The 12,665-nt window shown below is 39.1% G+C and overlaps 1 protein-coding gene across 10 annotated transcripts in view; it reads right to left on the reverse strand.

The window, feature by feature from the left end:
• Positions 1 to 2,156: 2,156 nt before the first annotated feature.
• The window catches only part of PRKAG2 (protein kinase AMP-activated non-catalytic subunit gamma 2), a 290,028-nt gene continuing 279,519 nt past the window's right edge, over positions 2,157 to 12,665 (reverse strand). For 8 of the 10 annotated variants that reach the window (XM_068934204.1, XM_068934206.1, XM_068934207.1 and 5 more), the window contains 4 exons: positions 10,644 to 10,700; positions 10,496 to 10,543; positions 9,889 to 9,970; positions 2,157 to 2,677 (listed from right to left, as the gene is read on the reverse strand). In XM_068934204.1, coding sequence (XP_068790305.1) covers positions 2,585 to 2,677; positions 9,889 to 9,970; positions 10,496 to 10,543; positions 10,644 to 10,700 — 280 coding nt within the window. In that variant the 3' untranslated portion in view covers positions 2,157 to 2,584. Of the gene's footprint in view, positions 2,678 to 9,888; positions 9,971 to 10,495; positions 10,564 to 10,643; positions 10,701 to 12,665 lie in introns of all 10 variants that reach the window. The other 2 variants (XR_011139516.1, XM_068934205.1) reach the window with 2 other exon arrangements.

Raw genomic sequence — 12,665 nt, forward strand, 5'->3', positions numbered from 1 at the left:
GTAATGCAGGATTTTCTCTCCTTTCCTCTGCAAGTTTTATCCTTTCCAGAAGAGTGCTGTACAATTGCAGAAGTTTTCAATCCAGTCAAGCTAATGCTTAAAGAAAGTAACATAGGCTGACGAACGTGATACTTCCAACTACTACAGGAAAAGAACGCCAGACCAGTTCATACTTCAGAGTACCAAGTGTGGGAAGTCTTAGAAGTTCTCTTCGCAAATAACCCAGAGAACGTGCATTTGGCTTCAAGTTTTCTCCCCAAAGCTTCACTCCCTGAAAACTACACTTAATTATCCCACAACTATTGGGTTGTGCATTTCTTCTTTCCTCCCCTATAAAGCCTTAGCAGCCAGTACTTTTCCAGTATCAATGCAGTGGCTTTTTCAGGCTTTAGAGAGATCATCAGTTCTCATGCAGCCATTATTCTACACCCAAGAAATCCCGAAACCAAACCGAAATACTCCAAAACCAACAAACAAAAAAATCCACCAAACCAGTAAACGTGGCTGCTCGAGTCTCCTGGTACTCTGTAACTCCTAGTCTTTGATGACTATTTTCAAGATACAGAAGTTAGACGCTAAAGTTGCCCACTTCTAGATGCATGTCTACAGTCATGAGAATTCATAACTCTACTGATGTTTTGTTCGTGGTGCAATGCCGAAGTCTCTGGTCATGCAACACTTCATCTATCACCCAATGAGAGGTAACAAAGGATGCTACAAAACAGATACGTACTGTCCGGAGTTCCACTGAAGATCATCATCTGAATCTTCATCATCAGCCAAACTATGCTTATTCCAGCGTTGCAGGCTCTCATGAAAGAAACCCACGCCCAGCTCAGGATCAGTCTGATTCTGAAATCAAGACACATGTTTTCTCGGAATGATCCCTGTGACTTTGCTGCACTTCAGTGATCTCTCATGTATGAGAATCATCCATCTCTAGAAGCTGTATTTGGCACAAATTATGAAAATTCAGGGAACAGAAACCAGCTTTCAAAAAACACTTGGTCCATAGCTTAATTGCAAAGAAAGAATAACTTTTTGCCAGGAAGCCAGGTGAACAATCAAAGTAACCAATCTCATGGTAACCAAAGAAAATAGTAAGTTGCTCTACCTGCGAATTGTTAACCAAGGGTTTTAAATAGTTTACCCAGTAATATGAGGGAATCCCTGTACAGTAAATGAAGAGATGAGACACGCTGAACTTGTATCTTTTACACTTGTATCACTGCCTGAAATGCAAAGATAGGTCTGGTTGCAAAAACATTACAAGCTTCTATTCCATTTTATTCCTGCCAGAAATCAAAAGTCTTCAATGGGAACAGAAATGCACGAGAAACACACCTTCATTTAATACAGCATTTTCCTATTTCATTATTGTATTCGATAAAAAAAAAAAAAAAACTTGACCTGCTTTTTTTTTTTTTTTTTTTTTTTAAACAAACTTGCAGTAGTTTGTTTTCAGGCTTAAGAGATTCAGGATGGTTAAATTTCAAATCCAAAACCCAAGTAAAAACTTGCTACTGGTTAAGTAAAGCTGGCTGAAGCTGCACTGGAACCCTGAAATTCTCAAAGGCCAGGCCATCATGGGGACTACCACTCACCTCTATCAGTGACATTTGGATGTAAAAGCAGTATAGAAATACATGACAAATAACCCACATCAATTTTGTCAAGACATGCAATTTATTTTAAATGGCATTTTTGTTTTTTAAGCAAGTCCAAGTTTGTGAGCTGAATAAATCCACTCAATCTTGAAAGTGTTCCTAGTTACAAGTCCACAGGAACGATTTGTAGCGCAGGTGTATATTAACCACTTACTTGTGAAAGATTTGTGCAACCTTCAGTCCATGACTCTTCCGGTCACAGGAAGGAAAAGAGAGTGCAGGTTGTTCGACATGCAACCCAAGTATTTCCCTCCAAATTAGACAAAGGTGTTACTTGTGCCTCATTTCCATCAACTGCCACAAAGAACAGCTGAGCTATTTAGCCAGCCTGGAGTTTTAAGTAGCAAAAATAGTTTGTATCACTAGGAAAAGTCAAAGAATTCATCAGCCTCAAGGATCTCGCACCTCCTCTTACGGTGAGTAGCTGAACATTTTTCACAAAAACAACTTAACATGAGGTAATTAACAAAAAAAAATTATCAACAGAACTTTAAGGTTTGCAGCTATTTTATTTACAAGTATACATTTAACACAAAGAAACACTGATATCCAAGCCTAGTTAATAGTAGTGTAACAATATGCATCATTTTGATGATTCTAACCAACAAACTACACTGAAAAAATTAATGCCAGTAAAATTCTTGGTCATAATATTAAGAAATACAATATATAAATTGAAAATATGATTGCTTAAAATTTGAAAATGGAAGTGAAGCCATTTGCACAGGAGTCAGAGTTTAACATAATCTGAAGGGAAAGGCTCCAAACCAACTGTTTATCTTTCAGGTTAACAGAAGGAAAAAAAAAAAAAAGAAAAAAAAGAAAAAAAAGAAGCATAGTTTATCCTTAAAGATAATGGGCAGTTTTGCTTCTTCAGGTAGAATGTATTCCCAGTGTTTTCGTGTTTTGCAGTGGAATTACATTACTGAGCATGAAGACTTCCCTTGTGAAGCTGCCCCATCGATTTTTTCTGCCTCCAAAATTATCCTCTTAAAAACATCAACGGCAGTCTGCAAAGAGAGGGTACAAGATTAGTGGGTAGGAAGAAACTCCTACTTACTAGAAAAAAAAAAAATCTCAGCGCAATTTCACCGGCTACACCAACAGATAAATGTATGTTCAAGTCTTATTCCAAAGTCAAAAAGCTGAGAGGAAAAACATGGCAATTTCAGTTTTGAATACAGCAGCCTTTTGGAAGGAGAGTGTAATCCCCTTCTCCACAGCAATCCTCAACTATTTTCTCTGTTGCTGCAGGGAGGAATAAGTTTCAACTGAGATGCATCAAAACAGAGCTAATTATTATAATTCTGCTTTACATTTTAAGTGTTTTAGATAGAAAGGTTGTGCTGAGTGACTGACAGCACTGAAGATTTCAATGTTTTGCTTCTCCAGAAAATAAACCAATTCATTTTCTCCAAGCAAGCTTTAAGACTCCATGTAACTACAGAAGAAAAGGCAGATTTTTCAGCTTTAAGCACTGACTTCACACAGCCCAGCATAGGAGGGTTACAGTAACATACTTGATCTGCAAAGAGCCAAGTCTCCCATATACTGCCACGCTCCCGTCTTACCTATAGGTGACTCCAGTATTTGACTTGGTACAAGAACACGAGAGGAAACATAAGTCAAACCAAGGCAATGATCTAACATTAAGTAACAGCCTTTAATAAAGTCACTCTAACAGCATAGGTGTTTTATTCTGTATCTGAAACGGCTTGAATTATAAAATAGCTGTTATTACCGTGTTCAGGCTTACATCAATATCCTAGCTTACTGTTTTTCATGGAACATAAAGGCTTGTAGAGAATCCCTCTGCAAAATCATGAATCATGCATACACTGTCCCTTTATTCCTTCAGAAACAAGACAGCAGCTACTCTTGAAGTGAACGACACGAGTCACCTGTCCTGCTAACATTTCCATTTGGTCTACGTCAAGTCTTCTCCCTTCATATTTAAAATAAAGCAGTCTAGTAGAAAAGGTTCTCCAATAAGGAAATTTCAGCTCATGAAACTGAGCATATGGGCTCAGAAGGGTAACACCTCCCTAAATACGAGATTGCTGGTGAGCGCAAGTTAACGTTTTTGCATATAAAGCTATAATTTCTCATGAAAATAAAATTTTACTGAAGCAGACTTACTAAGAAAGGATGCAAGACACTTGAATTTGATTCAGCAGATATTATGGAAGAGGCTGATTAACCTAACTTGTTTTGCTTTGTATTGTTTTTTAAGATACTGGAAGAGGATGAGAATAGGGCCCTTGGGACAAAATCATGAGTGCTACTTGTAACAAAGAACATAGACTACAAATCTATTCTTTTTTTTTTTTTTTAGGAAATGCTCAGTTTTAAAGGGCTTTTAAGGCTACTAGCCTCCATCAAGATATTCAAAGGTCAAAAGAGGCAACATCCCTATGAGAGCTCCTGAAAGTAATTTTAAAAGGAAGCCTATACTACAGCCAAATATAATGCTGAAGTGCTTGTCTATATTTTGGCATTTCCAAATTAAAGATTCACATACTAAGTACTGCATGATTGGTGATGGTCCCCTAACATGTCATTTGCAGTTTATCTAATTCTAGCCATCAGTTTCCACAAATACCAAGCACACACACTATTTTAAAAAGGGAAGCACATTGACTATGTAAAAGCAATCAACATTATGAGGAAAGGATAAAAAAGTTGGGGTTTTTTTTGTTTGTTTTTAATCAGTATGCTGAAGAGCACCCTGTGATTTATCACCACATGTTTTGACCCAGCAGATGTCTTTCCTCCTCCACAAGGTATAACTCTTAATTGGATCACTTCCAAATTAATCCCGTTGACTAAACTAGTCCCACAAAATCTTAAAGTAATCCCAATAAGATCAGACTGAATTTTAGCATTTCCCGTACTTACGCCACCATGTGCACAGCATTACCTCAGAAATTATTTAAAATATCTAACCAGTTGGAAACAGAGTATTGCTCCATATAATGAAGTTTCCCTGCAGTTTAAACAGAATCTGACAGAAGGGGCTCAGTAGCCTCGAACTCTACAACGCATTTCCAGCGCAAACCGGATCCTAGGCACGGACAGGACCGCAGCTGCTATCAAACTGGTTCAACTAGTGAAGTTTCCTTTGGTGAAAACGTACTGACTTACAAATACACTGCACCAATGTTTCATTACTTAGAGTTGACATTTTCAATAGCTTCATTTTAATGCATAAAATTCTTAATACCCCTTTTTAAAAACACCTATTACAAACACAACTTACTCTGCCAAGCAAGAAGCTGTACGTTCTGTCAGAAACGCACTGTTTGACCAACTCACTTAGATGGAGTAGGCTACAGGGCACGTTAATCCAGTTCAAACAAAACACGTTTTCACTGTGCAGTTTTCATCGCTTTGCTTCAGCTAACCCATAGGAATCCCTAACTCAGCCCAGCAATGCTGAAGAATGTTAGAAATTGCTTTTAAACAACATAGTAAGGTTTATATGTTTTGTGGCAAAGAACGTAGCCAGACTTTATACACATCTGACTCCATATGGTCCAATTACAAAATGTGGGTCATATCTAGCCTACTAAATGCTTCCATCTGGCTTTCTGCTACCTTTTCCCTTGAGGAAACAGAAGAGATGCTAGCTTGGGCAAAGCATGCCGCCTAAAGAACGGAGCACCTTGCTGTCTGCAGGAGACACCAGAGGCTGAACTGCTCCTGAACACGTGCCCCCTGGTACGAAAGGAACAGATAGCTTCGGAGGTGCAATTCTTTCCATACTAGCGTGCGGCCAGGAACACGTTGCCAGCAGCCAATGCAGTAAGATCCAAACTCCAGTATTCGACCCACAGCTGCCATGGTCAGACCATCCTTTGTTATGAGATATATATATATCTCATATATATTTATATACATATATATATATATATATTTTTTTTTTTAAACACAAGCACGAGACTATTCTTTCAAAGAGTAAATTCTCAACTGCTCACAGAAGTTGATTTTGGCTCAGGACTGGGCAAAGGAACTTGAACAATAGTAAAGTAAGGAGGAGATTTTTTCCCATCCTTTGCCAGTCCAAATACAGTGTCCTAAATAAAAACATTTCAGACCCCTGGAACAGGGCTAAAAATCCCAAACCGCTCTATAGCATACACTGAACACTGCATCTTCTGAGCTTGAAGATGAATTCACTCTCGGAAAAGAGGCAAATTCAGGTTCTAGCTGCATTTCAAATCATTCCCACTTTTTTTTTTTCCTGGGATTAAGAGGAAAAGGAAGTACTATACTATGGCTTAGATGAAACAAGGTTTGGAGTTCCACAATAAAGCCTCTAAGCTCCTAAACTTGGCCAGGTAGATACAAAGCAGTTCAGCGTATTCGCTTATAATTAAGTAGCTTGAGAGGAAACAGGACAAGATCATTCAGAGTCCAATGATGATGGGCTAATTTAATTTCTGACCTTAGCTTCCAGGGCCTAATAGGGCATGATGCCATGTACCTCATATTTTGCTTGCAAGATCCTCGATGCTCTTAAACACACTTTCAAACCTAAAGATGAGTTTCATAGCAAAGTCTGCCAAAAAAGATGCAGAATTTAAATCTTGTAAGTAGTGTTTACCCAATCAGGTTAATGTTTTCTAGTCCAGCAGTAATCCAAAAGATGTCTTTTGCACTAAGTCACAGAACCGCCTTCTCAAAGCCTAGCAATTTGCCTAGATGACTGATATGCAGGCTCCTCTGAAAGTCATAGCAGGTCACCTGATTCTGGAAGGACTGACACAGAGCCTCAGATATATTTGACCTGGGAAACCCTTGCCAATCACTAACGTTTAGCTTCACCGCAACTTTGATCTTTGTGCCTCTCACTTTCCATGTATTCAAAGTGACCACCATGCCGTTTCCAGAACGTGGCATCTTTTGATAACTCCTGGCAGAATAGGTCTACTTTGCTTAAATTAATCTGCAGAGCTATTCCAGTTGCCTGATGTTGTAGCAATATTGTCCTGTGACTCCACAGATGCTCTGATCGAGATTTTTTGGCAAAAGCAGAAAGAGGTAGGAGTCAATGTTTCCCCATCCCCCCTTTCAGGGCAAGAGCAGCCTATTTTGTGGGGAACATACAACAGGAAATACCTTCTCTAGTTTCAGCAGTTCCTTGCAAGCAGAGCTGCTGTAAAGAACAGAATGTATATAGCCAAACTTGAATCAGCTGACCTCTGGAGCAAGAACTCCTCTCTGCTGAAGAGCACATACCAAACCGATTTCAGACCACTGTACTTTTTTTCCCCCCTGTCCCCCAAATAGAGATGAAGAGACTCTGGAGGAAAACATTTAACCGAGTTCTTCCCCACCCAGAAAGGCTTGAGCTTTCTGCCTAAGTTCTTAAGCTCGAAATTCCAAATCCAGTCCAGCTCATCCCTTTAAGCATTAAGTTAGCTTTCTGAAAAGCGAGATAACTCTGAACCACAGTTTTGGAAGGAGTTTAGACTTAGTTCTGAGAGACAAGTTACATTTTTTGTACCAAGCCCAGTCAGGGGAAGATCTGGATGAACCTCCAAGAAACAAAAAGTGTCTGCAGACTTCTTTCCTTGAGAATACTGACTTACATAAGGTGAACAATCAATACCAGGAGAATTGAAAAGCCTGGTGACTAAGTTGAAAATAGACACTTCGTTCCCCAAACCAGAGACAGTTCCAGAGTATGAGAACACATACTGTCCTGATAGAGGTCTATATATCAGCTCTTTTGATCCTATCAGATTAGGGTTTGGGGGAAACAAGCTAGGAATTCAGAGGTGCTTTTGATAATAACTCATAAGAAGGGATACTATCATCTGGCTACCTGCCTGTTGCCTCCTCTTCCCCCCAGCACTTCAGTTCTCCTAGACTTTAATACTGAGCTTTCAAACCACAATTTTTCACCTTCCTCGGAATAAGCGCTCCTCAGCAACTGTTTGCTAAAAGGCTAGGGCAGGTGCTCCAGTTTTGAACTCCTCCACGCTTTCTTCTGTACATCCCGAACCTCCACAGGAAGCATACCAGATGGCCTGAAAGACGCTCAGTATTGTGGGCCCCCATCTCAGAAGCAACACATCATCGCTCTACATTCTGAAGCCAGCCAAATTTACCAAGCACATTATGTAAGAGGCACAACCTTAGCACCTTACTTAGTGGAAAGTATTTTCCACTCACGGCAAGAAGGAAACGTATTCAAGTACCCGCTTCTGTCTCCAGAGAGACCAAATCTACACTTTCAACAACTTGCATTACCCAGTGATCACCCTTACAGAAGATCTGATAAGAACAACTTTGACAGCAAGAATTAACAAAACTTCTGATTTTTCTTGGGATTTGTACAGGACTGTACAGAGCTTTCACTATCTGACTTATAGTTACTGTTCCTATTTTCATGAAGACGACGAATTTTACTGTACAAGTTTCAGCTGGCAGCATAACTTAACACAGACAATCTGAGGCATGCAATCCATTCCATAGACTAAGGAACAAACACAAATACATGGCAGTCAATGGGACTTTGTTAGGGCAGCAATTTAATATGCAAGACATGTCAAGCATCATATAAAGCTTGTAGCTTTCTTGCATAAATATACCCAGCTTTTTTTTTTTTTTTTTTTTTGATTCAGACAATACTAACTTCAGAAGAGTTATCGGGAAGATAAACTGCAAGATATGAATTAGTACGCTAGTACACTGTTATATATAGCGAACAATTGCCCCCCCCCCAAAAAAAAAAAAAAAAAGAGTGAAAGCAATGGCTTTGCCTCCTCCAGAAGTAATAAGTTGCTTTAAAAAAAAAAAAATCAGATTAGCTTTAAATCATTTGTTCTTTAGACTAGCAAGTTAGCTTTCTTGAGCATGCATTTGAACCGCTCAAGTAGTATACAGAGGATGTTGAGAAATGTTTTCTTTCCATTATGCCCAATTTTGACAAGGTTAATGCAAGTTTTAGCCTGAAACAGAAGTACTGATAAACTAAATCCAGATCTTCCACATCTGGAGGAAAGGACAAAAAAAAAAAAAAAAAAAAAAGAAGTTTCTTCCATTAAGTTTTTCTTCCAGGGAAAATCCAACTTTATACAACTGCTCATGGTCAGTAGTTCTAGAAATTATCAGACAGAAGTTATTTGTTTTACTTTTGGGGATGGGGAGGGAGGAAAGGAAAGGCTGTTCAAAACAACTTCTGTCCTAGCTCTAGGACTGCCCATTTGATTGTGCTGAGATTATTCAGGAGCCTGAGGATATGATACCCTAGGTTAAACGCAGGACAAGATAAGTATCTCTTCTGCATAAGGACTAATATGGACTCATTTGTTTCAAACCAGCCTGACAGTGTCCTTTTGACCCTATCAGACGTCTGCATTTTCAAAAAGCAAAGTATTGACTATGCCAAGCTGTTGCTAGCAATAGCTAACAAAAATATCCACAAAAAATCCAAACCTCCCCCCCCCCCAAAACACAACAGCAGTTCTTCATTACTTCAAGTTCAAATTAGCGCACCTTTGTAGCTTACATAGGTAGGGTGTCGAATCAGTGACCAAGGAAGCATTACGAACAGCCACAGGAACACAATCAAATACCAAAACATATTGAGGCGGTACGTTGAAGTTACAGGATGCTATTTAACATGTAATTAAGCATTTTCTTTCTCTGATAGAAAATCAACGAGTATAAACGTGCCTAGGTCATATTTGGTCAGACTGTGGCCTTCTGTCAACTTGACTACAGTTGTATCACAATAGTGTCCAACAACCTCGGCTGTGTTGTAATTTTTTTTGATTAATCACGGGCCCACGAAATTATTACTCCCCACAGAAGAGCAACAACGTCTTGCCTAGTGCCTTAAAAAACACAAGGTTCTTCCTCTTGTACCAGTCTACTCCTCTGCAACACCACAAGCTCGCTATTTAAGGTAACTGTAGCGGACCACAGACTCTGTCCCACCCACAATGCAGATTCAAGTTTTCGTTTGCCACCAGCTCTTCTGCTACATTCAGTGAAGCTAAGCTTTCAGTTCTTCACTTCTCCTTTCACTTACAGATACACAGAAAAACTTGCATACTTAAACCTGAATGCAGATAGCCGCTCCGTTTCCAGCCATCTACACAAAATAGCTGTTGAGTACAAGCATGTATTTTAGCTTTCTTTATTCAGTGACGTTACGGAGACATTCCATTACGTTGTTATTCAAACAAAGTCAATCTTAATCTGTTACCTGATTTTCCTTAGCAGAAGATTCCAAGAAAGCTGCATTCCAGGATTCTGCTAAAGCTTTCCCTTCTTCATAGCTGATCACCCTGACCAAAGAGAAAAGGTATGTTTCTTTATAACTTGCAGAAGAAATGGAATTTGATACTTCAGGAAAGTCCTCAGAGTACCAAAGCATATAAATACATACAACAGGAATGTTTTGTGAAGTCTGTGATCCTGAGCATCTGCTACTGGCTACCATTAAATGCACTACTGGGCCAGGTAAAACTTTGTTGTGACCCAGAAGAGCAGTTGTCCCAAAAGAGTTTCATTTTTACAGTCTGTAATATCTTCTAGTGTTTTACAGTTGTGAAAAATACACTTCTGTTAGCTGTTTTGAAAAAAACCAAAGTGTTAAACCACGGTCCTTGGAACCTCATAGCACCAATCAATATTAGAACAAAAGTTCACGGCTCCTAGTTCACATTCTAGACACAATTCCTTTGCCAGCACCTTATTTTAACCTTCGATTTTTATTTTAGTCACAGAAAGCCAAGAACAAAACTAGTGTACTGCAGCCACAGGAATGCTTGCTGCTGTCTTGCGTTTCACATATACTGGAGTTCACATACCGTTCCATATGCAGGTCTTTTTTATTTCCAACCAGCATAATGGGTATTCTGTGAAAGAAAGTTCAGAACTTCAGAATAGTTATAGTATACTGAACAAAGTACTAGTAACATGCCTGCAATGAAATGAGATGAAAGTGTCACTACTTACTGGACTTTTCCCACCATATCCAATAACTTGCCATGGATAACTTTTATCACTTCAAAACTGCAAAATAAAGGGATGAAGTCACACATGCACTCCAATGTTTATCCTTAATACCCAATACACAAGCAATTAATTGCATATGTAGACTGCTGTGTTTAAAACTTATTCTATGTATCGTGGCAGAACTGCAGAGATGCTGAAAGCGTTACTGATTTGTGTAAAACAGACAAAATGGTCCCAGAAATGACAAAGGCTAGTCTACTGCCTATCATTACAGTCTCCCCAATTACAATACTTGCACAAATAAGTAACATATTACTTAGGACTGATGCATCTAACATACAAGCACTAAGAAAGTATCCCCCTCCCCAATACGGTCTGTAACTGCAGTAAGAGATTTAACTACTACATTCCAACAAGCCCGGATGAGCGTGTCAAATTAAAGCACAGTTCCAAAAAAGTAGCCAGTTAAGCGCACTCTGTCTTGAAGGACTACATCACTTTTTCAGAAGACTCTGTTTATACAGAATTCTATGGTTTCGCGTACGTGAAAGGCAATAGACGCCCGAGTTCTAATTCTCTAAGGAAACTGAGCACGCTGATCTGCAAGATGGTACTGAAACAGTGGTTATTCAAGTACTTTTTCTCTGTTCGCCTATAATGCACATGAAGTTTGAATGACTGGAAATAAGCAGCAGTGCTATGAAATGCCAAGACGCCTAAAGCCTCGCTAACAAAATCCACTGCATTTGACATTTAGCACTTTTCAGAATGAGTTATAAACAGGGTTAAAGAGTGGATGCTGTGCTTCTCTAATTGCATTATGGAAGAAAATACTGATACATGAAGTGCACAGCTCAGATTTCTTCAGAAAGAGAAGCACAAGTTCACCGAGCAGACACGCAAATATACTACAATAAAAAAGCGTCTGAAAGTTTTCCAGCTTCCAAGGCTGTTAGCCACAGGCAGTATCTTGACTTGCACTGCATTTTCATTACAATTCAGACACTTAAAAACAGAGCAGCATTCAAACATACTTCCAACCAACCAACCCACAGTTCTGAAAGAACCAGTGCCTACAAATGCTATTCAAGCCATCTAAATCGTTAAGAACTCTCACCTCCATAACAAGAAAGGTTCCTGTATTTAAAAAGGATTGTGCGTCAACTAGGTCCGTTTGTCCAACTTCAGCAGTAATTTTAGAGAGAGCATATTTAAGTGAATGGGGTAGGTTAGAATATAACGCTACTTCACGTTCAGCTCTTAGTCCGCAAAAGTCTCTTTGCAAAGAAAAGAGTGACTCGGTCTGGCACAACTTACTATTAATAAATCAAGTATGAGGCTATATATTAAATAGAAAAATGTAGGAATCCACGAAAGGACTTTCAAGTTACAAACAGCTTATGCTGGAAAGTTATTAGTGAAATCCTGGCCTTGAGAACTGGTGTTAGAACCAATTTTCATGTTCTTATTTCGAAAAATTTGAGTTAATGGGAGGTTGCTAGTGACAAAAATTCAGAAGCATCACTGCACGTAGAACTAGATGACCCTGCAAACTGAAATAGGAGAAAGAAATAAAAAAGTCTTCTACAGACCGCAAAGATGTTCCTTATTCTGAAGCAACAGGGAAGATCTAGGGTACTAGCCACAGGATAACCGAATTGCTAATATAATGTAATACCCTGCTTCCTTTTTATTATTAGGGGTATCGTTTTCAGTAGAGCTAGGAAAACGCCATGCCCTTGCAAAGGACACCAGTGAGCCCTCATCTGGGGTTCCAGTGTACAGTTCTGCTAAACGTTCTACAGAAATATGACTCTTCATGTTCCTAATTCTCTTCATCTCCCAATTCTGTCTATCTGCTCATCTACTATAGTTCAACAGCTCAGTTTTTAGCTAAAAAAGACTAAGGAGAAACAGCTGATCTTTATTAACAGATCAAGGTGGACATCAAAAGAGAAGCACTATTTAAACTCAATACCGACACAGAAACTAGTTGCTAAGAGCAGCCAGGAATGAAACTAG

Source organism: Struthio camelus, chromosome 2 (genome assembly GCF_040807025.1).
Source record: "Struthio camelus isolate bStrCam1 chromosome 2, bStrCam1.hap1, whole genome shotgun sequence".
NCBI classification, from domain to species: Eukaryota; Metazoa; Chordata; class Aves; order Struthioniformes; family Struthionidae; genus Struthio; species Struthio camelus.